This window comes from Bos indicus, chromosome 14, assembly GCF_029378745.1.
Source record: "Bos indicus isolate NIAB-ARS_2022 breed Sahiwal x Tharparkar chromosome 14, NIAB-ARS_B.indTharparkar_mat_pri_1.0, whole genome shotgun sequence".
Classification (NCBI taxonomy): domain Eukaryota; kingdom Metazoa; phylum Chordata; class Mammalia; order Artiodactyla; family Bovidae; genus Bos; species Bos indicus.
Genome location: NC_091773.1, coordinates 74045995 through 74072191, shown reverse-complemented (window position 1 = coordinate 74072191; position 26197 = coordinate 74045995). Strand labels below are relative to the sequence as shown.

Sequence of the window (26197 nt, the reverse complement as noted above, 5' to 3'; positions counted from 1 at the left end):
ATTAAAGATAAAAATGAAAATTAAAAATCTCTAATGATGTTACACATGCTCTATCTTAAAAATTTATTTAAGTAGATACTTTGTTTTGCTAACTTTCTTCATCTTTCAGTGCCTGTTTACTCTATTAAAGCACCTCCTATACTTAACATCATGGCCAAATGTCTGATGTAATAAAACAGTACAGCCTGGAAATCTATTAAAACAATCATGAATAACAATTTTAGTTGTTGTCATCTATTATAAACAAAGAATCATTATATTTTTAACATTTACTTTATCAACCAACAAACTCTTATACTTAATATGGGGTGTAGAAGATTCTAATTTTTTCCCCCAAATAAACAGAAGTTCTGCTCATACTGTCAATACAAATATCTAAAGTACTTTTTAACATTCTAAGTTCCTATTTGCAATACTTCTCAATAAATAATGTTACTTACAGATATTTTGTTACTTTCTGGTATTGTTTCATCATTAAAAGTGACATTTGTTTCTTTATCCAATCGTAGCCTTTTTCTAACATTGATATCTTCCTCTTGTTTTTGAACTTTCACTTCGCTTTCTAACTCTAGTTCTGTATCCTTGAATAACTGTTCCAATACTTCATCTTCTATGGCTAAATCATCAATTTCTTTTCTTTTTTTTGATTTTAGATTTTCTGTAAAAAGAGACTTATTGGCATAATTTTTCACAGTGGGTTTTACATTGGTATCTGCATATGAATTATCTGGGTTTTCTTCCACAAGCACATTCTGAGATAGGTGCTCATCCTTATTTTTCCTTATCAAGGATGTAGTTGGTTGTGTTTGTTCTAAAAGAGAACAAGACGTTTCCATTCTTGCTGATTTGGATAAAGACATTTCTTGATTTTCTTCATCCCTTTCCCTTGGGTTCAAAAAAGGAGAGAAGAAAAGAAAAACAGAAAATGAACACAGCTAAGTAATTTTTTAGTTTGGCAATATTCACCCCCTTCTTCATTTAATTGACAATATTCCTAGTTTTAATGATTAACAATCTCACCAGATATAAAAAAAGTAGATATCTGAAAATAGTACATAATTCATATACACTTGACTGTTTTGATAGGACTGATGAATCCCATAGCTTAAATAATAGATATTTATCTTCTTTTTTAAAAGTTGCAATAGTTGATGAATCAGTGTGAGGAAAAGGTAGAAGAATATAAAATACAAAAAACTTGTCAGAAAAAAAAACAGCTTACTTTGTAATGTAGGGAACTTGTGAGCAAGGAAAAATTACCCTGGGACTAAAACCTGTTCAGTTCATGAGAGCCAGATTCAAGTTGAAGTGGCTAAATCCAGAATGTAGTCTAAGACTATATATGTGAATATATGACAATGTACATTCTATATAATACTGTATCATTCACTCAGTAAGTGCTGAATACTTAGCTCATTTAAATGGTACTGAGGCCACAGAGGACACACAAACTGGGTCTCTGCTCTGCAGTTTATAACCTGCATGTCGAACTGGAATAGTTAAGAGTGATACCTTAACGAATCTAAACTAATGTCGAGGTCTGGATAAACCAACCAAGAGGTTTCTGTAGTAATTCTAATAATCAGAGTTTGAGTTAGAAAGATAGCAACACAAACAGATGGAAAGAGAGATATTTATAAGACAATTAAAATAAGAATCAGCACTGTTTTGGGGAGGCAGAGCAGAAAGGGTCAAGATGTTGACACAGTAAACTGCTAACAAAATTCCATACCAGTGCAATGACAGGGGTGAAAAGTTTTACACCGATGATTAGGGAAAAGAGCAGATTTCTGTGGAAAAGTAGGAGTGATATACTACTAAGTCAGGACCAAATATACTGACCATTTATAACCTGAAATGAAATATACATAGTAGGAAGAAAAGAAGTCCTCAATGGGAGCAAAGTCAGAGAGGCAAAAAAAAGAAAAAAGAAAAACTGGGACACTACCACAAAAAATCAAGAAGAAATCACAAGGAGAACAAAGGTTGAAGAGCTGAGTGTTACCAAAAGGCCACTAGAGGTGTGAAGTGTGTCAGTGATTACTTTCAAGGATGTCAGGTCATGATGAAATACTGTTAGTTAAGAAATATTTCATACAGAAATGGGAACAATAATGTCCTCTTATAAGTTTAACAGTGAATTTAAAAGATAAAGAGCAGTAGCTCAGGAAGAAATCAAGTCAAGGGAAGGTTTTAAAAACTAAAAATGAGATAGAGTCTTTTTTAGTTTTGAATCAGAAGAATACAGAAGAAAAGGACCTAGAAGATACTAAAGGTGCTAGCAATTAAGAATAAGTGATAGAGCATGGTCCTAGAGGAAATGAGACCTAACCAATGGAAACAGGTAGGTCAAAAAAACTCAGGTATGGGAAAGCTTTTCAGCAAATGAAACAGAAGGAAAAAAATGAGAGAAAATCTATCCAATGAACTTAAGTGACTCTTGAGAATCCCTTGGACTGCAAGGAGATCAACCAGTCAGTTGTAAAGGAAATCAATCCTGAATGTTCATTAGAAGGACTGATGCTGAAGCTGAAGCTCTAATACTTTGGCCACCTGATGCAAAGAGCCAACTCATTAGTAAAGACCATTATGCTGGGAAAGACTGAAGGCAGGAGGAGAAGGGGATGACAGAGGATGAGACGGTTGGATGGCATCACTGACTCAATGGACATGAGTTTGAGCAAACTCCAGGAGATGGTAAAGGACAGGGAAGCCTGGCGTGCTGCAGTCCGTGGGGTTGCAAAGAGTCGGACACCACTGAGCAGCTGAACAACAGCAGCAGAAATGAACTTAGGTAAGAAGGCAATGTGGACATTTCTGAGAGGGAATAAGCTCAAAGGGCCACAGCTTTCTACAGAAGCATACTTACACAGAATATGAACTTAGTACCATTCTACAATCATAAAACAAGTATGAATATTTTTAGAAGCACAAAGCACTATTATTAAAAATTATACCTTTTTTGGGGAGAGGTAAGCGGCTGAAAATAGTCTCTGATGGAGTTGGTTTGCTGATGCTGAGAAGGCCAACCTCTACTTTTATTTACATGTGGGACTTTAGTCGGTGAAAGCTGATAGTTTGGGATTTTCATCCTAACCAGAGTATTTGAGACTATATTATTATTAGAGCTTATTTTGTGGGGTTTCTTCACAGTGGACGTTTCTTGTGAAAGTATTCGACATTTTGGTTCCATTCCAAATATTTTTATTTCTTTTGGTCTTTCACTCAAATCCATACTGCAGCAAAAGAAAAGAATGTATGGTAAACAATCAAATTTACAGCAATTTTTATCCAGAAACAAAGTCCTTTAAATAGCACTAATATAATACAGCTTTAGAATATAGTTGTCTTGAAGTAACTGTTTATTGAATATATTTTATAATATATTGTTCAAGAAAGCAGCTCCTTTGACATCAAAGCTCCTTGAAGATAGATGATATCCTTTTCTCTCCATCCCCTACAGCACATACTGTCAGGCTTGCTCTATAAAAAAACTGCTAAACACACATGAAATAATAACCCTGTATCTTATTATAAATTAAACCATCATATTCCTAAGTGTTTCTTGGTTTGTTTAAAATTTTTAAATTACTTGCATGTAAAAAAAAAGTGATTAAAAACTAGAAATTCAGAAAAAGAACAAGCAGTAATTCCATTAGTAAATATAATGTGGTATTTCAATCACTTTCAGTGAACTGAAATGGTGACATTCCAACCAAAAGGCAGTCTCTAGAATAGAACTCTAGATTAACAGAAAAATATTTTAAACCCACATATAAACACACAGGTCTACAATGTATGGTTAAATATATATTATCTTTGCTATTCTTATGTGTGTTTTTTTGCCATTCATATTTTACAAAAAACCCAGAGTTGTCATTCAGCTGACTTTTTAAAAAGTAATAGTTTCTCTTTTAAAAGTTAAACACAGTTTCAATACAAACCATAGGTACAGTGAAAATTTAGTTATGGTATAATACAGTGCTACCATAAGTATCTTTCAATATGAATAATTCATTATGGATTTAAAATAGTGTCTTAAGCAAAAAAATGCCATGGGATACTTATGAGCTACCCCTGCTTTCCAAAAAAATAAACAATTAAAAAAAACCCTCTTTAGGTACAGAACCATAAAACACCAGTCACAAATGAAACTGTAATTCTTTGTAGTCTTCTATGTACATTTTCAAGGAATAAAAAAAAACATAAGTATCTATTTCAGGAGTTGACAAACTACAACTTGTAGGACAAACATGGCTGACCACTTGTTTCTGTAAATTAAGTTTATTGGAGTATAGCCACACTCACTCATTTACATGTGTCTATGGCTGCTTTAATTCTACAGCGGCAGAGCTGAGTAGCTGTGACGGAGGTCAATACCCCATAGAGCCAAAAATATTATTTTCCAGTACTTTATAAGGTTTGCTAAACTCTGTCCCCAAATATTATTTTTCCTGGCATCCCACACTCCAAATACTTCATCTCCCAAGAAACAACTTGATAAGGCATTGACTTTACTTCTTAAATATACTATTAATTTATTGATAGAATAATAACAATAGTTCATTATCAATGAAGCTTTACCATGTATCTGCTTGTTCTGATTCTGTGTCAGCTACATATGTTCTAGTATTCACTGAGGCATTTGGCATTAAATTTTCATTGGCTGGTAAGGCTTGGGAAAGGCTTGGACCTGGAGTTGTTGTCTTCAATCCTGTAAATCACAGAAGTGACAGAAAGAATCACAATTGCTAGACACAAGAAGGACATTTGGTCACGGAACGTTGCTAGGAGTGTGCCACATTGAGGGAATTAACTACAGCACCCAGTTTTCTCCAAATACTCAAAGCCTGTAAGCAGCAGCCTATTGGCATCTGTGATGAGCTTATCTGAACCAAATCATGCTAAAATTACCTCAAATCTTTCCTGTTAAACGATTATCAACTTAAATAAACTCAACTTAAATTCTAATTCAAATTATGCTTTAGTCAGGAGACCAAAAAATTAAAATTTCTCCCCCTATGAAAAGTATATCTATCATATCTACACAAATCAAAATCAAGATGAATTTAATTTTCAGAAGGAATATACTATTTGAAGACATAAACAGTTTTAGACAGACATTTTTTGGCTACTCCAGAAAACCATAATGATCATTTCATCATTTTATATACCAGGATAGAAATTTAACTCAAGTGCCATTCTTCTGGAATACTTTTCTTAAACCTCCCACACCGAATTAGCTGCCCTTTATTCTGGCTCCCCTACCACCCTTTACATCAGTCTATTAACTGTTAACACATTCTTTTTAACTTTTTAATGCTAGCTGTGTGACCTGTGTTACTTAAACTCCCTGTGCCTTAGTTTCCTCATTTATGAAATGAAGATAACTACAATATTTTCCTCACATGTTTTAAGGGCAAAATGAATTGATAGATGGATAGCACTTAGATAAATCTTGGAACATAGTAAGGACTATGCAAGTGCTGCTGCTGCTAAGTCAATTCAGTCGTGTCCGACTCTGTGCGACTCCATAGATGGCAGCCCACCAGGCTCCTCCGTCCCTGGGATTCTCCAGGCAAGAACACTGGAGTGGGTTGCCATTTCCTTCTCCAATGCACACACGCACAGTCAGTTGCTTCAGTTATGTCCGACTCTGTGCAACCCTATGGACAGCAGTCCACCAGGCTCCTCCGTCCACAGGATTCTCCAGGCAAGAGTACCAGAGTGGGTTGCCATTTCCTTCTCCATGCAAGTGCCTGCTGTTATTATTATCATCACGTTATACCATACTTGTTACTTGCTCTCATTAGACTTGGAACCTCCTTGAGAACAGGAACTGAGTCTTGCTCATTTCTACATCTCCAATCTCTGAGCAATGTTTGGTATATAATGGATATAAACAAGTTAATGGAATTAAGAAAACAACAAAAAAAATTTAAGTTGACATTTACTAAGTATCAAAACTAAATTATCACTGTTATATCCTCCTGACATAGGATGTATTTAATAAATGTTTATTACTAATTCCAAATTCAGGTATTTAAGTTACTTCTATCACTCACATTATATGAACACCTTAAAAGCTCACTCGCATTCCTTTTACATACATACCCTAAAATTCATTTTAGCTTGAACAGTTTACAAAAAACAGTCATTAAAACTGGGTATATAATCACTACAAGAAACACTTGGTGGTGGTGGCTCAGTCGCTAAATTGTGTCGCTATCTTGCGACCCCGTGGACTGTAGACCGCCAGGCTCCTCTGTCCATGGGATTCTCCAGCCAAGAATACTGGAGTGGGTTGCCATTTCCTTCTCCAAGGGATCTTCCCAACCCAGGAATCGAACCTGGGTCTCCAGCATTGCAGGCAGACTCTTTACCAACTGAGCTATGAGGCAAGCCCAAAAGAAACACATAAATTGAACCTAATGAACCAGAGTAACTGTTTGTTAACAGTAAGATTAAGGACAACGCTCTCCTTGCTAAAATACCATAATGAGAGGGATTTGCTCTAACCTGTTCACCTCTTTATTCCAAGTTTTCAGAATAATTAAAGGCATATAACAACTGTTCAAAAAATACTTGTTGAAAGATGAATGAATGAATACGAAAGGAAAAGAGGAAACAAAGGATGAAGAAAAGGCAGGAAATGTATTCACTCTGTTCCCCTCAAACTAGCTGTGTTGTAAAATTGTTTAAGTCAGATGGCTATGATTTAGAACGCACACAGACCTACCTATGAATATATGCAAGAAATTATAACACAGATTTTACCAATTTGTTATGACCATGTTTCCATATGAAATAACACAACAGAAAAGGTACTGGTCTAGTAGTCAGAAAACCCAAATTTTAGAACTGTCTTGGCCATTTTGGAGCTTTTCCCAGGAGGCTCAGAAGTAAAGAATCTGCTTGCCAATGCAGGAAACATGAGTTTGATCCCTAGGTTGCGAAAATCCCCTGGAAGAGGAAAAGCAACCCAGAGCAGTATTCTTGCCTGGAAAATCCATGGACAGAGCAGCCTGGCAGGCTACAGTTCATGGGGTTGCAAAGAGTCAGACATGACTTAGCAACTGAGCACACACACTCTTGGCCATTTTATTTACAGGACCTTAACTTTGCTTAGCCTTCAGGTCTCTTACCTTTTATTATTAGAACGATTAGATGATCTCTTAGGACCTTCTGGCCATAAATACCTTTCTAACAGCAGAAATGTAATAAAAATTTTGATAAATGATAAAACTTTGTTGGCCCATTCAAGCAAAGATAATCTTATGTACCAATAACTTAGTTCAATTAAGCAAATATTCATATCAACTACAAACAAGTATCATCCTTGGTGATATCAGAGAATTCAAAATTAATAAAAGCTTACAATCAATCTAGTGGCTGAAACAGGCATGGAAACAACTGGTGATTTTTCAAAGTAGAAAGAAACTCTAACTGGAATGCAAAAAAAGTTACTGGGATATAGAAAACAGAATAATTAACCTGGAGAAGAGTAGTGAGAGAGGAAAAAAAACTTAGAAAAACTTCACGAAGGAGGTATGCATTTGTGAAGTGAGTCGGATTTTGAAGAGCAGTGTTGGCATTCTAGGAACAGGGGCCATGATGAGCATGGTCAGGGAGCATGGCACACATACAAATACAGCATATTATACATGAGGGATTTTATTTATAAGTTAGAATTACTCCCAAATAAATTAAGAAGTTCTAAAAAACATGTCATATATACCTCTAGGGAAGTATACTAAACAAGAGATGAGGATGGGAAGAGATAGGCCACAGCTAAACTGCTGAAAGCTCAAAAATCTAGACAAAGGGCTTAAGGATTTATTTGACAGATAATAAGAACAAGCAAAAGTTTTTAGGAAATGGGAAAGTGATTCTAGTGGCAAAGTGAAAAATTAACTGTACAGATGAATGTGGAGGCAGGACTCTCACTGGGGGCAATTGTAACAGCCCTCAGGAAAGAAAGATACAAGGGTTCAAATAGGGCAGGATCTTGATGGTAGCAAGCCCCACGAGCAGAAGCTACAGAGGGAGAATTTCAGGTCTTGGGTGAGTAAAAAATGACTGAAGTTGATGGTCTGGGTACTCCTCTCTAGCTCAGTCCTTTCTTAGTTTCTTGGAGTTTATATAATAAACAGGAGGTTAAAATCAAACAAAACAAACCAAAAAAATCTGATGCCTTGGCTGCATCCCGCAATATCCTGAATTATACAGAATGTGAATCTGTATTTAAAAAATGTTTCTGAAGCACCTATCTAACTAAGAACCAGTTTTCTGAAAGAAAAACAAAGGACAGTTGTCCCGAACAGGTACTGGGAAAGGGGAGCCACTCACATAGACTCAATGATTGTTTGTTTTTACATATTTTTGTTGTGTTGTTAAAATCTGAAATTATACATAGCGTTTTGTTTTTTCTATAACAGAACAGAAATCCACTGTCAACAAAATAGTATCTACAGTATATGCTATTTCTAAAGGGTTGGGAGCTCTCCAGTGCACAGTTTCTCCAAGAATATGGCTCACTTTTGGTATCTACATCAAAGTAGTTTTCTAAAAGAGGCTGAAGAGATACTTTACTTCTGACTCTAAGGATAAATTCCAAGAATCTCAGTCATGAATTTTGAGGAAACAGTCACCATACCACAACTATAATGAAAACTTCACAAGCTCTTAAAACTGTATTTGAAGGTTAACTGTTTACAGACCGAAGTATATCCAGTGCACTCATGGGAAAGGGTAGAGATTTCAGGTGAATAAACATTCTCACCGAATCATAAAATCTAAGGACTAGCTGTCTATCCTTTTATATCTGCTTCCAGTAACCCTCACACCATCAATCACAAAAGCAATAGAATATTATCATAACAGCTTTGACTTAAAGAGTCAGTTTGAATTAAATTATTTCTTATGTGACCTCTGGCTAATTTCTTAACCTCTCTGTACATCAGTTTCCTCACCTACAAAATGCAAAAATGTCATCCCTCTTAAAAGGATTGTTTTGCATATTAAATTGGAATGCCATATGTAAAGCACTGCAAACTTTGCAAATTTAAGCAACGGCAGCTACTATTGCCAATCAGTAGGTACACTGTCCAATTCTATAGGTGCCATTCAGTGGGCTACAATATAAATGATACCTCCTGTGATACCGCCTGGAGTGCATAATCAGGTGGTGCTGTCATAACTTGTCTTTTGGTTCAAGTCCAGTAACTGCTGATAAATAACTATTAAAAAGAATCTAGGATGCAAATAAATGTATAAAGAAATACTGAATGGATGCACTCATAGCTAGACAAAGAAAAGTTAGAAAGGACAATAAATGTAAGCATATCTAAGGTAAAGAAGTGAGAAGGAAAAAATAAATGAACCACCTTCTTAATGGCATCATCAGCTTATCAAAAAAGCAGGGGAGTGTGTTTTTTAAAAAAGGGTAATAGCTGTTCTGCGTAAAATGGCTTTTGTAATAGTCAATGTGGAGATGATTATAATATGTATTCTTCATCTCCATAAATGGCACCCTCATCCAACCAGTTATTCATGCCAAAAGACTAGATCTAAATTGTTTCTAAATCCTACACAGGCAAGACCTGCTGGGCCTAGCTCCAAGACCTGGCCTCCGTTTGTTTTTCTGCTCTCTGCTGTGCTGCCCGTCTTGGTCCAAGGCACCAGGCCCCTCTCAACTGGACCTCCACAGGAGCTTGTACCCATGTCCCCACTTCCATTCGGGGCCTTTGGAATCCCTTCTCCACACAGGTGTGATTGTGATCTGTTCCTTCTACCTGGAATTCTGCTATCGAGATCCTTCCATCGCTGCCTTTCCCCATCACTTCAGGACATGAGGAGCTCAAACACGACATACTAAGTGAGACCATACGTGACCCCCAATCTAAAAGAACCTACTCCCAGTCTCTATCAGGTCACCTTGTTTCAGCCTTCCCTTTGTACTTGGCCTTAACAGAACTTATCAGATGTGGATGCTTGTTAACTGTCTGAATCCTGACTTCTAGGATACAAAGGGAAAGGGGAAGTCGCTCAGTCGTGTCCGACTCTCTGCGACCCCATGGACTATAGCCCACCAGGCTCCTCCATCCATGGGATTCTCCAGGCAAGAGTACTGGAGTGGGCTGCCACAGTAAAGGTATCTTGTTTACTTTATTCACCACTGTTCCTTCAGTACTTACAACAGTGCCAAGTACTTAGTAGCCACAAATATTTACTGAATGAATAAATGAATGGATAAACATATGACCTTTAAAAGATGGTGAAAATGGTCACCGTGGCAAGTATAATGTACATACAGCTTATCATCTATTTACATATAAAGTTGCTGAAGAATCAATAAAATAATATTTTAATTACCTGTACTGGGCTGGCCCTGTGGATCACAGTAATTCTCTGTAGTAACAAAAAGAACTGCTAATCCAATTTCTGCTTCTGGAATAGGTCTAAGACCCCGCCTGTTAGAATAAAATAGTTTAAGCATAATAATATATTAAAATTAACAATTTTTATTAAGATGATATCAACTGAATCTATCCTTTTTTCCCCTCAGGTGGTATCACAATTTAATGGTACAGAGAGAATTGCACATACATATATAGTACTAGCTTATTCACTGGAGCAACATTACATTGTGCAAGTTCATCACCTTTTAGTAATTCAATTATTTCACTTGTAAAATACAGATCTAAGCTAAGGGATACAGATCCTTCCAGTTCTAAAACTATAATTTTCACACTAAGAACAGTAATATTCAGATGAAGCAATAAAACAGATTTTTTAAAGCAAATCTATGATTACTAGAATCCTAAGATAAGACTTAGGGAGAGAAATAAAAAGTGGGGGGGGGGGGGTGGAGAGAAGGAGGGGAAAAAAGTACAAAGAACTATATATAAATTACATCTAAATATGTATTTTATGTTTAGTAAATCAAATCATTTGACCAAATTTACATGTATTAATGAATCTTATTAAAGGAATCTTATGGTGAACTCATTTTTTGTTATTCTGTAATGTGAATAATGACATAAACCAAATATAATTTAACTTAATAATGCTATATAGAAACCACACCTCAAGTTTCAAGAGCTTTAAAACTCTTTTTATTATGTATTACAGAGATATTTTAAGTGGTTGAAGTAGCTTAAAAGGTCTTTTTCAAATGTTTAACATTTGAAAAATGTTTCAGTTTTCTTTGTAAAATGAAAAATTTTGGTTCTTTGTAAGGTTTTTTAAAAAATGACTAAAATGTATACGGGAAAATAAAAAGCCAAGAATAGCCAGGATGCTTTTGAAGAGCAGAAAGAAAAGATCTGTCCTACTAGATTCGAAGGCTTAAATTGTTCTAGTAATTAAGACAATGTGGTACTGGTACAAGTACAGTTATACTGCTCAATGCAACAGACAAAAGCCAAAACCATTCCCATGCATGTAAAGTCCCTTAGTATAAAATAAATGAGTCTCCGATAGATTAAATTTCAAAAACAAAATATCAAAATATTAGTAAAAAAACTGAAGAGAATATCTTTTTGATCTATGAGTAGAAAAAGATTTCTTAAGTAAAATTAAAAAAAACACACTGACTATGAAAGATAGTTAACTTTTAGGATAATAAAATTAAGGACTTTCATTCATCAACACAATAAAAAGATACTTTACAAAGTGGTAACAGATTCTGTAATACATAAAAGTTACAAAAGGATTAATGTCAAGAATATATAAAGAACTACAAATTTTTTTTTAAAGGCACACAAATATGCAATTACCATAAAATCCAGAAACTGCACTTGTGGGCATTTATTCCAGAGAAATGAAAACTTACGCTTACACAGAAACCTGTACACAAATGTTCACAGCAGCTTTATTTGTAACAAAAACTGAAAAAACGCATACATTCTTCATGGGTGGATGATTCAACAAACTGCAGTATATCCATACCACAGAATAAATAATATATACATATGCATATGTATTTTAAGCGGCTAAAGTAGTTTAAAGGTATTTTTCAAATGCTTAACATTCATTGTTTTGAAAGCAACCCTGAATATTCATTGGAAGGACTGATGCTGAAGCTCCAATACTTTGGCCACCTGATGCGAAGAGCTGACTCATTGGAAAAGACCCTGATACTGGGAAAGACTGAAGGCAGGAGGAGAAGGGAGGGACAGAGGACGAGATGTTTGGATGGCATCACTGACTCAATTAACATGAGTTTGAGCAAACTCTAGGAGATGGGGAAGGACAGGGAAGCCTGGAGGCTACAGTTCATGAGGTCACAAAGAATCGGATACAACTTAGGGACTAAACAACAATTTAACTTCGACTTGAACTCTGTGCAATTATAACAACACTAAAAAAAACAGATTTTAAAAAGTATCATCAAATGATATATATGAATACCTACTTAATATTTTAGGCAATTCAAAATTTACTATACTACCAACACTTCTGAAACTATATACTCTATTATGAAAATTAGTTATAAAGATTGGCTTTATAAAATACACATTTCATAACAATGTTATACAGACATACATCATCCTAAATGGAGAAACACTAGAAGCATTCCTTTTCAAGTCAACAGTAAGATAAATGTGGCTACTATCACCACTTTGGATGTCCCAGTTTGTCCAAAACCGAGAGAGAAAGAGAATAACAGAGAGCAGTACCAAAGGCGTAAGAATTAAAAAGGGGAGAAATATTATTTACAGATGATATGGTTTATAGGAAAAAAGACTACAGATAAACTAGAAATAAAGGACAGCCTGACAAGGTGGTGGGATATGATATTATTATCAATGTCAGCTGAACTTCTATACATCAACAGTAAACTGGAAAATGTAATTAAAAATATCCATATATGGTTGTCGATACCATGAAACACTATTCAGCAATAAAAAAGGATTGATATACAAAACTTAGATGAATCTCTGAGGAATCATGGTGAGTGAAGAAAAAATTCTAAAAGGGTATATATATGCTGTTATGATTTCATTTATAAATATGTATTTTTAACAATAAAATTTTAGAAATGGAGAACAAATTTATTGGTTGCCACAGTTTAAAGACAGGGAGTGGCAAGTGGGGAGGGATGTGTGGTTATAAAAGAACAACATGAGGGATTCTTGTGGTGATGGAGCTGTTCTGTATCTGACCTATGGTGAGTACACAAACCTACACATGTAGTAAAATTATAGAGAACTATTAATATACATACACAGACACCACACACAGAAGAACATATAAAACTGGGGAAATCTGTACCTTAATAAATGAATACAATTATCCCAATAGAAAACTGGGCGAGAGACATGTATTTCACAAAGGAAGAAAACTAAGTGTCCAATAAACATTTGAAGAAGTGTTAGCCATCACTTATGATCAGAGAAATACAAATCAAAATCACAAGATATGATTACATATCCATTAAACTGGCAAAAATGATAGTCTGAAAATGCCAAGTCTTGAAAATGGTGTGCATCTAACTTTGTCTCTTATATAGCATGGGCAGAAGCATAAAGTGGCAAACAGTTTGATACTGTTGAATGTTCTAACCCTAGTAATGCAGTGATACATCCCAAAGAAAGTCCTGCACAAGTACCGGCAGGAAACATACAAAGATGGTCTCAACAGTTTACAATAATAGAAATTTATTTAAAATAACTAGTGAATAAAATGAATATATGTTATTTTAGTTCAATGATGACAGTGTATCATATAATCCAAAGATTGTAATTCATTCAATTTTATGCAAAGCCATGGAACAGGTGAGAAGAGAAAGCAAAGGAAGAGAGGATAAAGAGAAAAAAATCAGCAACAAGTAGAGTTCCTGAATTTGGGCTAAGATACTGGGAACATATCTCAGCAAGGACAAACATCAGGGTTATATTGTTCCCCTAGACTTCTAACTTTTTTCAGAGATATTTAACTGATATCCTATACCCACTTCTGACAACTAATCAACAGAACCATGGCACTAACCAATCCCAATGCTGGCAGATTGTATGAAATTCAGTCAATAGCTGAAGTTACTGGTTTGATATAACTGCACTTTCCATGACAATCAATGGCTTAGACTAACTGGACAGGTGTTATTTTAAGTGATAGTCTTTCTCAAACTGTAAAATCATCCTCTCTCCAAAACCAAACTGAAACAGGGCCCGAAGACTACAGAACAAAATGTCACCTCATGATCTGGTCACTAGCCTCTGAGCAATCTTGCACCCTTGCACCCTCTTACCCGGAGGTAAGGCTCCGTTCTTACCTCAGGGTCCCTATACATGAAAGGCAGCAAGATGGGATGCGCTCTGGAACCAGACTCCGAGGGTTAACATGCTGGCTCCTCTCATCAGTCCCCGTGTTCTACTCAAATCCCTTTTTGCCCTTTCTGCACAATGAGAATCATGACAAAAAAAATACACAGGATTCTGTGTGGCTTAAATATTTAAAATACCTCTTAATATATGTAAAATGCTTAGAACAGGACCAGCTTACAGTAAATAAGTTATTATTGCTATTGTCTGCCATGTCTTTTAAAAACTGGTCATAGGTAAAATACTGCCTGAAAGAAGCTTTCTCTATTTAGAATAAACTTCTCCCCCCGCCCTGTTACTCTGCTTCCTTATACACATTTGTAGTTATCTGTTTACTTGTCTCTATCTGTCTTTTCCTCTAGACAACCATGGCTATCTTGTTTATCATTATATCCCCAGTGCCTAAAACATAATTACAGGACATTTTGGTTGTAGTAATATGATGGTACTTTTGTTACACAGGTATTTCCTTTTTCATAGCAGTTACTACATCTCCATTAAGCACAATATTTATGGGACACAAGACTGAAGTATTACTTTTTACTTCTGCAAATTCATTTTTTTAAAAAGTCCTTCATGGTCAGTAGAACTCCTGGGATAGGAAAAATGAATACTGGAGACAGCTTGTTTATTTACGGACATTTTAGACATATGAATACCATAAGCCCTAATAACTTTTTACTAAGTGAATAAGAATTTAGTCAACAGACTGCCAAGGCTGACTTTTTACTTTGTACTTCAAAGATTATTAATATAAATAAAGAGTCCTTGAAAAAAATCCTTGCTTTAGTGATTTCAAATGGTCCTCCCCCATTACAAACACTATTCTAGTATATTTGATACTTTTTTTTTCTGCTTTTTTATGAAAACTGAAAGTGAAAGTCGCTCAGTCGTGTCCGACTCTTTGCAACCCCATGGACTATACAGTCCATGGAATTCTCCAGGTCAGAATACTGGAGTGAGTAGCCTTTCCCTTCTCCAGGGGATCTTCCCAACCCAGGGACTGAACCCAGGTCTCCCACGTTGCAGGCAGATTCTTTACCAGCTGAGCCACCAGGGAAGCCCAAGAATTCTGGAGTGGGTAGCCTATTCCTTCTCCAGTAGATCTTCCTGACGCAGAAATCAGACCGGGTTCTGAATTGCAGGCAGATTCTTTACTAACTGGGCTTCCAGGGAAGCCCATTCCTATAGTAGCCTATATATACAGGAGGGATAAAAATTTTCATATAAATTTTCAATGGGTACTAACCATCCAGGGAAAAATACATTTCTAGGCTATTTCAGAAAACATTTTACATTTGAGTTTTAACTTTCTCAACTACATAATCTAGAGGAAAACAAATACTACTTTATAAAGAGTTGTATATTCTGCAAATTTTATTAAAGTAACAAAAAAGAGGCATAACATATGTACTGAGAGAAAATTATCATGGATAAGTCTATTCTACTTTAAGCATACTAAGTCACAATAAATTTTCAAACCATATACAATAAAATCTTTGTAATAAGTCTTGTATATATTACTGTTCAGTTGCTCAGTCACGCGCAACTAGTTCTGACCCCGTGAACTGCAGCACACTAGGCTTCGCGGAACTTCACTATCTCCCGAAGTTTGCTCAAACTCATGTCCCTTGAGTAGGTGATGCCATCCAACCATCACATTCTCTGTCGTTCCCTTCTTAACCTGTCCTCAATCTCTATTTTTTAACTAATTACTTTAATTGGAGGATAATTTCTTTACAATACTGTGGTGGTTTTTGCCATACATCAACATGAATTACCCACGGGTGCACACGTGTCCCCCATTTGAACCTCCCTCCCACCTCCCTCCGCAGCCCATCCCTCTGGGTTGTCCCAGTGCACCACCTTTGAATGCCCTGCTTCATGGACCGAATTTGCACTACTCATCTATTTTACATATGGTAATATATATATTTCAATGCTATTCTCTCAAATCATCCCACCCCCACCTTCTCTCACAAAGTCCCAAAGTCTGTTCTTTATATCTGTGTCTCTTTTGCTGCATTGCATATAGGATAGTTGTTACTGTCTTTCTAAATTCTATATATATGCATTAATATACTGTATTGGTGTTTCTCTTTCTGACTTAACTTCATTCTGTATAATGGGCTCCAGTTTCATCCACCTCATTAGAACTGACTCAAATGAGTTCTTTTTAATAACTGAGTAATATTCCACTGTGTATATTTACCACAATATCCTTATCCATTTGTTTGCTGATGGACATCTAGCTTGCTTCCATGTCCTAGCTATTATAAATAGTGTTGCAATGAACATTGGGGTACATGTGTCTCTTTCAGTTCTGGTTTCCTCGGTGTGTATGCCCAGCAGTGGGATTGCTGGGTCATATTGTCCTCAATCCTTCTTAGCATCAGGGTCTTCTCCTATGAGTCAGCTCTTTGCATCAGGCTGCCAAAGTACTGGAGCTTCAGCATCAGTCCTTCCAATGAATATTCAGGGTTGATGTCTTTCAGGATTGACTGGTTTGATCTCTATCAAGCGTCTTCTCCACTACCACAATAAGAAAGCATCAATTCTTTGGCACTCTACATTTTTTATGGTCCAACTCTCACATCTGTATATGACTACTGGAAAAACCACAGCTTTGACTATATGGACCTTTGTCTCACTGATGTCTCTGCTTTTTAAAATACACTGCATAGGTTTGTCATAGCTTTTCTTCCAAGGAGCAAGTCTTTTAATTTCATGGCTGCAGTCACTGTCCACAGTGATTTTAGAGCCCAAGAAAATAAAGTCTGTCACAGTTTCCATCTTTTTCCCCGCCCATTTGCCATGAAGTGACGGGACTGGATGCCATGATCTTCGTTTTTTGAATGTTGAATTTTAAGCCAACTTTCTCATTCTTCTATTTCACCTTCATCAAGAGGCTCTCCAGTTCCTCTTCGCCTTCTGCCATTAGGGTGGTGTCATCTGCATATCTTGAGATAACTGATATTTCTCCCGGCAATCTTGATTTCAGCTTGAGTTTCATATAACCTGGCATTTCACATGATATATTCTACATAGAAGTTAAATAAGCGGGGTGACAATACACAGCCTTGACGTACTCCTTTCCCAACTATGAGTCAGTTTTCGTTGTTCCATGTCTGGTTCTAACTGTTGCTTCTTAACCTCCATAGAAGCTTCTCAGGAGACACATGAGGTGGTCTGGTATCTCATCTCCTGAAGAATTTTCCACAGTTTGTTGTGATCCACACAGTCAAAAGCTCTAGCATAGTCAATGAAGCAGAAGTAGATGTCTTTCTGGAATTGCCTGGCTTTTTCTATAATCCAACGAATATTCGCAATTTGATCTGTTACCTCTGCCTTTTCTAAATCCAGTTTGTACATCTGGAAGTTCTCTGTTCATTTGCTGTTGAAGCCTAGCTTGGAGAATTTTGAGCATTACCTTGTTGGCATGTGATGAATGCAACTGCGTGGTAGTCTGAACATTCTTTGGCATTGCCTTTCTTTGGGATTGAAATGAAAATTGGCCCTTTTCCAGTCCTGCGGCCACTGCTGAGTTTTCCAAATGTGCTGGCAAATTGGGTGCAGAACTTTCACAGCATCATCTTTCAGGATTTGGAATACATCAGCTGGAACTTCATCACCTCCATCAGCTTTGTTGGTAGGAATTCTTCCTAAGGCCCACTTGACTTCACACTCCAGGGTATCTGGCTCTAGGTGAGTGATCACACCATTGTGGTTATCTGGGTCATTAAGACCTTTTTGATATAGTTCTTCTGTGTATTCTTACCACCTCTTCTTAATACCTTCTGCTTCTATTAGGTCCATATCACTTCTGTCCTTTATTGTGCCCATCTTTGTATGAAATGTTCCCTTCGTATCTCTAATTTTCTTGAAAAGATGTCTAGTATTTCCCATTCTATTGTTTTCCTCTATTTCTTTGCATTGTTCACCTAAAGCTTTCTTATCTCTCCTTGTTATTCTTTGGAACTCTGCATTCAGATGGATATATCTTTCCTTTTTTCCTTTGCCCTTCACTTCTCTTCTTCTCTCAGCTGTTTGTAAGGTCTCCTCAGACAACCATTTTGCCTTTTGGATTTCTTTTTCTTGGGGATGGTTTTGATCACCACCTCCTGTATAATGTTACAAACCTCCATCCATAGTTCTCAGACACTCTGTCCATCAGATCTAATCCCTCGAATCTATTTGTCACTTCTACAGTATAATCATAAGGGCTTTGATCTAGGTCATACCTGAAAGGTCTAGTGGTTTTTCCCTACTTTCTTCAATTTAAGTCTGAATTTGGCAATAAGGAGTTGATGATCTGAGCCACAGTCAGCTTCTGGTCTTGTTTATGCTGACTGTATAGAGCTTCTCCATCTTTGGCTGCAAAGAATATAATCAGTCTGATTTCGGTATTGACCATCTGGTGATGTTCATGTGTAGAGGCTTCTCTTGTGTTGCTGGAAGAGGGTGTTTGCTATACCAGTGCATTCTCTTGGCAAAAACTCTGTTAGTCTTTACTCTACTTCATTTTGTACTCCAAGACCAACCTTGCCTGTTACTCCAGGTATCTCCTGACTTCTGACTTTTGCATTCCAGTCCCCTATGATGAAAAGGTTATCTTTTGGGGGGTGTTAATCCTAGAATGTTTTATAGAACTATTTAACTTCAGCTTCTTCAGCATTAGTGGTTGGGACACACACTTGGATTACTGGGATATTGAATGGTTTGCCTTGGAAATGAACCAAGATCATTCTGTCATTTTTGAGACTGTATATGCCTTTATATTACTATGTGGAGTATGAAAAATTTACATATAGAATAACCTACTTTCCCTTAAAAAAAAAAAAAACAACTAATAAAGAATAATTCTGTACCTTTGGAGTATATCCATAATTGAATGAATCCATTTTTTCTGAGAGTCAGGAATAAAAGTCTGTGAATCTGTTAGTCCTGCATCAACAACACAGGTTCCAGGAGCTGAAAAGAAACTATCATCTTCTTTATTTTCTTCTGTTATCAACCTAGCATCTCCTCCTCCAAATATAACAGCTGCACTTAATTTTTTATGCTAAAAATGGGGGGAAAAAGGAAAAAAGTAATGCACAGCCATAATTAATTTCTTGAATACATACTTAAAATTAAATGATTCTACTTCTTAACAGGACAATCTGAGCTGCCATTAGGAGAAAACCCCTCGTTCACTAGATACCATTACAGTCCCTCATTACACAGTTCTGGAACTGTGTGAGCTTACTTACATTTTTCCACCTATAACATAAAGTTCTGGAACTCTCAGTTCATCACATAGAAGACATTCAACAGCTGCTAACTAACTGAACAAATTAGAAGTTAAATAAAAGTTTTTGGTCTCTTCCTTGTATATATTTATGTAAACTTAATCAGCCAATTAACAGATATTAAGAAATGCCACAGTCATATACATGAACACTGGGCAAGTTCTGGGGCCTAGGCAGGTTTTTATTTCCCTTCGGACATTGACACAAGATCTCAAAAGGAAATGTATTAATAACTGATAACTGATAATTTATCCTAGTTTATAATATTTTTTTTCAAGAAAATTTAGCTTATAACATTACCTGCTTGGCATTTAGAAAGACAAATGTTTTCCCTTTGAAGATTTGTTTTCTTTCCTGGCGTCCTGATAGATCAATATTTTTACTTTCAATAGCTGGTTCATCAACAGGTGGGTAAAAACTATAAAAAATAAAGTATATTATAATTACATACTACACTGTACGTATAACATGAAATTTGTAAACAGAATTGGCAATCTGGACTAGAAAACTAGAAAGGCTTAATTTCTATAATACAACTGTTTTGTTAAAGAGTTTTACCTGGGACTAAAGGACTGAAAGTACCAAAATGCTTTTACTATAAATACAGTGACAGGTGCAACACAGAACAGCAGAGCTGTTCTTTATTTTCTAAAACTACATAATGTAAGAGTAGGCAATCATAACAAGAGACAATTAAATATATATAAACTAAACAATTATGTGAATTACAAATGGCTGAGAGATAAAAAGTAATAAGTAAAACCAAAACTGAAAAAAAAAAATAGTAACAAATGGTTGAAATATCATCCATTAGAAATCAAATTCTATTTGCATATTAGACTTGCTTGCATGAGTGTGTGCTCAGTCTCTGCACTGTGTCTGACTCTTTGAGATTTCATGGACTGTAGCCTGCCAGGCTCCTCTGTCCATGGAATTTTCCAGGTAAGAATACGGCAGCAGGTTGCCATTTCCTACTCGGATCTTCCCAACCTAAGGATAGAACCTGTGTTTCCTGGTTCTCCTACACTGCAGGCAGATTCTTGGCCACTGAGCCACCTGGGAAACCTCATCATGTTTGGTTATAAATTTCTTCGGAGAAGCTCAGGAAATTTTAGAACCTATATTTTGCCAGTTTAAATAAAATTTTCAAAGATTTAAAAACACAATCTTTTAGCTCTTTAAGGCAATACTCTCCTTAAGGTAATACTATAAACACATCTTAGTCATCCATAGATATTAGGGAATAGAAGAAAATAGAAAAGTAAAATCAAGAGATAATTACTAAAACTTCTTATCAGTCCATAGTTTCAACTTTCTATATAGTCAGTTCTTCTGTTAGAGCTATTAACTGACCAGTCTTTTAGTTTCTCTACCTTCTAATAAAAATTACTAATGTTTATGGATATAAAGACTTAATATTGTCAACATGTCAGTTCTTCCCAACTTGATCTATAAAAATAAACACAATCCAGATAACTTCCAGCAAGTTACTTTGTGAATATCAAAAAACGGATTCTAAAGTTTATACAGAGAGGAAAAAAATTTAGAGTAGCCAACACAATATTGAGGAAGAACAAGATTAAAGTACTGACACTACCAGAATTCAAGGCTTAATATAAAGTGACAGTAATCAAGAGAGTGTGGTGCTGATGAAAAAAAGAGACAAAGAGATCAGTGGAAGAGAACAGAGAACCCAGAAATGGACTCACATAAATAGAGTCAACTGATCTTTTACAATGGAGCTTACACAGTCTTTTCAACAACTGGTGATGAAACTGGACATTCACATACAAAAAAATGAATTTACACTCAGATCATACACTTTTCACAGAAAATAACTCACAATGGATCACAGACCTAAATATAAAAGCAAAAGTATAAAACTCCTAGAAGATAACATAGGAGAACATCTATATAGCCTTGGATATGGAGATGACTTTTTAGATATAACACCAAAGGCATGATCCATGAAATAAATAATTGATAAGTGAGACTTCATTAAAATCAAAAAGTTCTGCTCTGTGAAAGATAATGTCAGGAGAATGCAAAGACAAACCACAGACTGGGAGAAAACATTTGCAAAACACTTATAAAGAACTGTTATCAAAAATATATAAAGAACTCTTAAAATTCAACAATAAGAAAACAAACAACCTGATTTTTAAAAACAGCTGAAGACTTTATTAGATAACCTCCTCAAAGAAATATAGAGAGCAAATATGCATATGAAAAGATGCTTAGTATCATCATGTATCATCAAGAAAATGCAAATTAAAGCAAAGAGGTACCAATCCACAATTAAACTTTATAATTTCCTAAACTTTCATTTACTATGTTTGTTTCAGGCTAATGTATCTCTTGGGTCTGCAATTTTATTACAAGATAATAAGTTAACTTGTACCCGTTTCATGGATGTTGGCAGAAGACAGAGACTCCTGGGTCAGAGAAAAGCTGGCAGTAAGCCTCACTGTGTTTGCAGCAGCTCCCCTTCCATACCAAGTTCGACGGGGATGACACAGACTGTACCTCCCGAGAGCAGTGTTACAATGAACTTAGGAATCCACGCATTTTATAAGAAGCTTTCAGCAGGCCTGCTCTTTGTCCTTGGAAGGAGGTATTACTTCATCCCCCCAGGTTTCTCACTGTAAACAGAACCCTGAGAAATGGCCTAGGTATAGGGCAGTCAAGGGTCAGGGCCTTACACTGTTGGAATATTCAACTAGTTTTGTATGATGTAAGGACTCTCTTCCAACAGTGTTTTCTCAAAACAATGCTTGTTGTTTGAAATAAAGTAACTGAGAAAACACTATAATATGAGAAACTTTGCAAATTTTCAAATAAAGGGAAACTTCCTTTTTCTCTTGAGGGATCATTTTTTTAATATTCAGACATAAATAATATTTTAATGGACTTCCTATACTAGAGCACAGAGTATCAAACTTCTTTTAAATGGAATCATCTATACAGGTACTTCTATAACAGTGTAAGAAAATCAGACATCACTAACCACATCAGGTACTCTATCTTACCCCTGACTTACTCTGTTTCATGGTAACAGTGCAGAGATGCAGACATAATTGCAACAAAAGAACTACACTTTTTGTTAGGTAAAAATATTATAGTTTGCTTGCTTGCATGTTCATCTAGTCAAGGCTATGGTTTTTCCTGTGGTCATGTATGGATATGAGAGTTGGACTGTGAAGAAGGCTGAGCGCTGAAGAATTGATGCCTTTGAACTGTGGTGTTGGAGAAGACTCTTGAGAGTCCCTTGGCCTGCAAGGAGATCCAACCAGTCCATCCTAAAGGAGATCAGCCCTGGGATTTCTTTGGAAGGAATGATGCTAAAGCTGAAACTCCAGTACTTTGGCCACCTCATGCGAAGAGTTGACTCATTGGAAAAGACTCTGATGCTGGGAGGGATTGGGGGCAGGAGGAGAAGGGGACGACAGAGGATGAGATGGCTGGATGGCGTCACCGACTCGATGGACATGAGTCTGAGTGAACTCTGGGAGTTGGTGATGGACCGGGAGGCCTGGCGTGCTGTGATTCATGGGGTCGCAAAGAGTCAGACACGACTGAGCGGCTGATCTGATCTGATCTGATCTGATCTGAATGGCAGAAAGCAAAAAGGAACTAAAGAGCCTCTTAATGAAACTGAAGAGGAGAGTGAAAGAGCTGGCTTAAAATTCAACATTCAAAAAATGAAGATCATGGCATCTAGTTCCAACACTGCATGGCAAATGGAAAAAAAGTGGATGCAGTGACAGATTTTATTTTCTTGGGCTCCAAAATCACTGCAGTGAATGCCGCCATCAAATTTAAAGATGCTGACTCCTTGAAAGAAAAGCTATGACAACCCTAGACAGCATATTAAAAAGCAGACATATCACTTTGCTGGCAAAGGTCCATATAGTCAAAGCCATGACTTTTCCAGTAGTCATGTAAAGATTTGAGAGTTGGACCATAAAAAAGACTGAGCACTGCAGAACTGAAAATATCTAGTACCAGAATTGTGGTATAGAGAAACTCTTCAAATTCCCTTGAATAGCAAGATCAAACCAGTCAGTCCTAAAGGAAATAAAATTCTGAATATTTACTGGAAGGACTGATACTGAAGCTCCAATACTTTGGCCACCAGATTTGAAGAGCTGACTCATTGGAAAAGACCCTGATGCTGGGAAAGATTGAGGGCAGGAGTAGAAGGGGGCAACAGAGGATAAGATGGTTAGATGCCATTACCAACTCAATGGACATGAGTTTGAGGAAACTCTGGGAGACGGTGAAGGACAGGGAAGCCTGGCATGCTGCGGTCGACAGGGTAGTAAAAAGTCAGACACAACTGAGCAACTAAGCAACAACAATATTTTAAAACTGGTAATAAAATAATTAGCATGAGTAAACCACAATCACAGAAAACTAACCAATCTGATCGCATGGACCACAGCCTTGTCTAACTCAATGAAACTATGAGCCGCGCTGTGTAGGGCCACCCAAGACGGGTGGGTCATGGTGGAGAGATCTGACAGAATGTGGTCCACTGGAGAAGGGAATGGCAACCACTTCAGTACTCTTGCCTTGAGAACCCCATGAACAGTATGAAAAGGCAAAAGGATAGGACACTGAAAGATGAACTCCCCAGGTCAGCAGGTGCCCAATATGCTACTGGAGATCAGTGGAGAAATAACTCCAGAAAGAATGAAGAGACGGAGCCAAGCAAAACAACACCCAGTGGTGGATGTGACTGGTGATAGAAGCAAGGTCTGATGCTGTAAAGAGCAATATTGCATAGGAACCTGGAATGTTAGGTCCATGAATCAAGGCAAATTGGAAGTGGTCTAACAGGAGATGGCAAGAGTGAACATTGACATTCTAGGAAGCAGCGAATGAAAATGGACTGGAATGGGTGAATTTAACTCAGATGACCATTATATCTACCACTGTGAGCAAGAATCCCTTAAAAGAAATGGAGTAACCATCATAGTCAACAAGAGAGTCTGAAATGCAGTACTTGGATGCAATCTCAAAAACGACAGAATGATCTGTTTGTTTCCAAGGCAAACCATTCAATATCACGCTAATCCAAGTCTATGCCCCAACCAGTAACGCTGAAGAAGCTGAAGTTGAACGGTTCTATGAAGGCCTACAAGACTTCTAGAACTAACACCCGAACAAGATGTCCTTTTCATTATAGGGGACTGGAATGCAAAGGTAGGAAGTCAAGAAATACCTGGAGTAACAGGCAAATTTGGCCTTGGGAGTACAGAATGAAGCAGGACAAAGGCTAATAGAATTCTGCCAAGAGAACACACTGGTATAGCAAACACCCTCTTCCAACAGTACAAGGGAAGACCCTATAGGTGGACATCACCAGATGGTCAATACTGAAATCAGACTGATTATATACTTTGCAGCCGAAGATGGAGAAGCTCTACACAGTCAGCAAAAACAAGACTGGGAGCTGACTGTGGCTCATCATGAACTCCTTATTGCCAAATTCAGACTTAAATTGAAGAAAGTGGGGAAAACCACTAGACCTTTCAGGTATGACCTAAATCAAATCCCTAACAATTATACAGTGGAAGTGACAAATAGATCGAAGGGACTAGATCGGATAGACAGAGTGCCAGATGAACTATGGATGGAGGCTTGTAATGTTGTACAGGAGGTGTTGGTCAAACCATCCCCAAGAAAAAGAGATGCAAAAAGGCAAAACAGTTGTCTGAGGAGGCCTTACACACAGCTGAGAAACAAAGAGAATCAAAAGGCAAGGGAGACAAGGGAAGATATACCCATCTGAAAGCAGAGTTCCAAAGAACAGCAAGGAGAGATAAGAAAGCCTTCCTCAGTGATCAGTGCCAAGAAATAAAGGAAAACAACAGAATGTTAAAGACTAAATATCTCTTCAAGAAAATTAAAGATACCAAGGGAATATTTCATGCACGGATGGGCACAATAAAGGACAGAAATGGTATGGACCTAGCAGAAGCAGAAGAGATTAAGACGTGGCAAGAATACACAGAAGAACTATACAAAAAAGACCTTCACAACCCTGATACCACAATGGTGTGATCACCCACCTAGAGCCAGATATCCTGGAATGCGAAGTCAAGTGGGCCTTAGGAAGCATCATCATGAATGAAGGTAGTGGAGGTGATGGAATTCCAGTTGAGCTTTTTCAAATCCTAAAAGATGATGCTGTGAAAGTGTTGCACTCAATATGCCAGCAAATTTGGAAAACTCAGCAGTGGCCACAGGACTGGAAAAAAGTCAGTTTTCATTCCAATCCCAAAGAAAGGCAACGCCAAACAATGCTCAAACTACCACACAATTGCACTCATCTCACATACTAGTAAAGTAATGCTCAAAATTCTCCAAGCCAGGCTTCAACAGTACGTCAACCGTGAACTTCAAGATGTTCAAGCTGGTTTTAGAAAAGGCAGAGAAACCAGACATCAAATTGCCAACATCTGCTGGATCATCAAAAAAGCAAGAGAGTTCCAGAAAAACATCTACTTCTGCTTTATTGACTATGCCAAAGCCTTTGACTGTGTGGATCACAAAAAATTGTGGAAAATTCTG

At 36.9% G+C, this 26197-nt stretch overlaps 1 protein-coding gene across 3 annotated transcripts in view; it reads right to left on the bottom strand.

Moving 5' to 3' along the window:
• The window catches only part of NBN (nibrin), a 56642-nt gene that overhangs the window by 18428 nt on the left and 12017 nt on the right, over nt 1-26197 (bottom strand). For all 3 annotated transcript variants that reach the window (XM_019973836.2, XM_070802935.1, XM_070802936.1), the window contains exons 6-11: nt 19919-20036; nt 19196-19389; nt 10375-10472; nt 4585-4714; nt 2958-3236; nt 441-885 (exon numbers count right to left, since the gene is read on the bottom strand). In XM_019973836.2, coding sequence (XP_019829395.2) covers nt 441-885; nt 2958-3236; nt 4585-4714; nt 10375-10472; nt 19196-19389; nt 19919-20036 — 1264 coding nt within the window. The remainder of the gene's footprint in view (nt 1-440; nt 886-2957; nt 3237-4584; nt 4715-10374; nt 10473-19195; nt 19390-19918; nt 20037-26197) is intronic.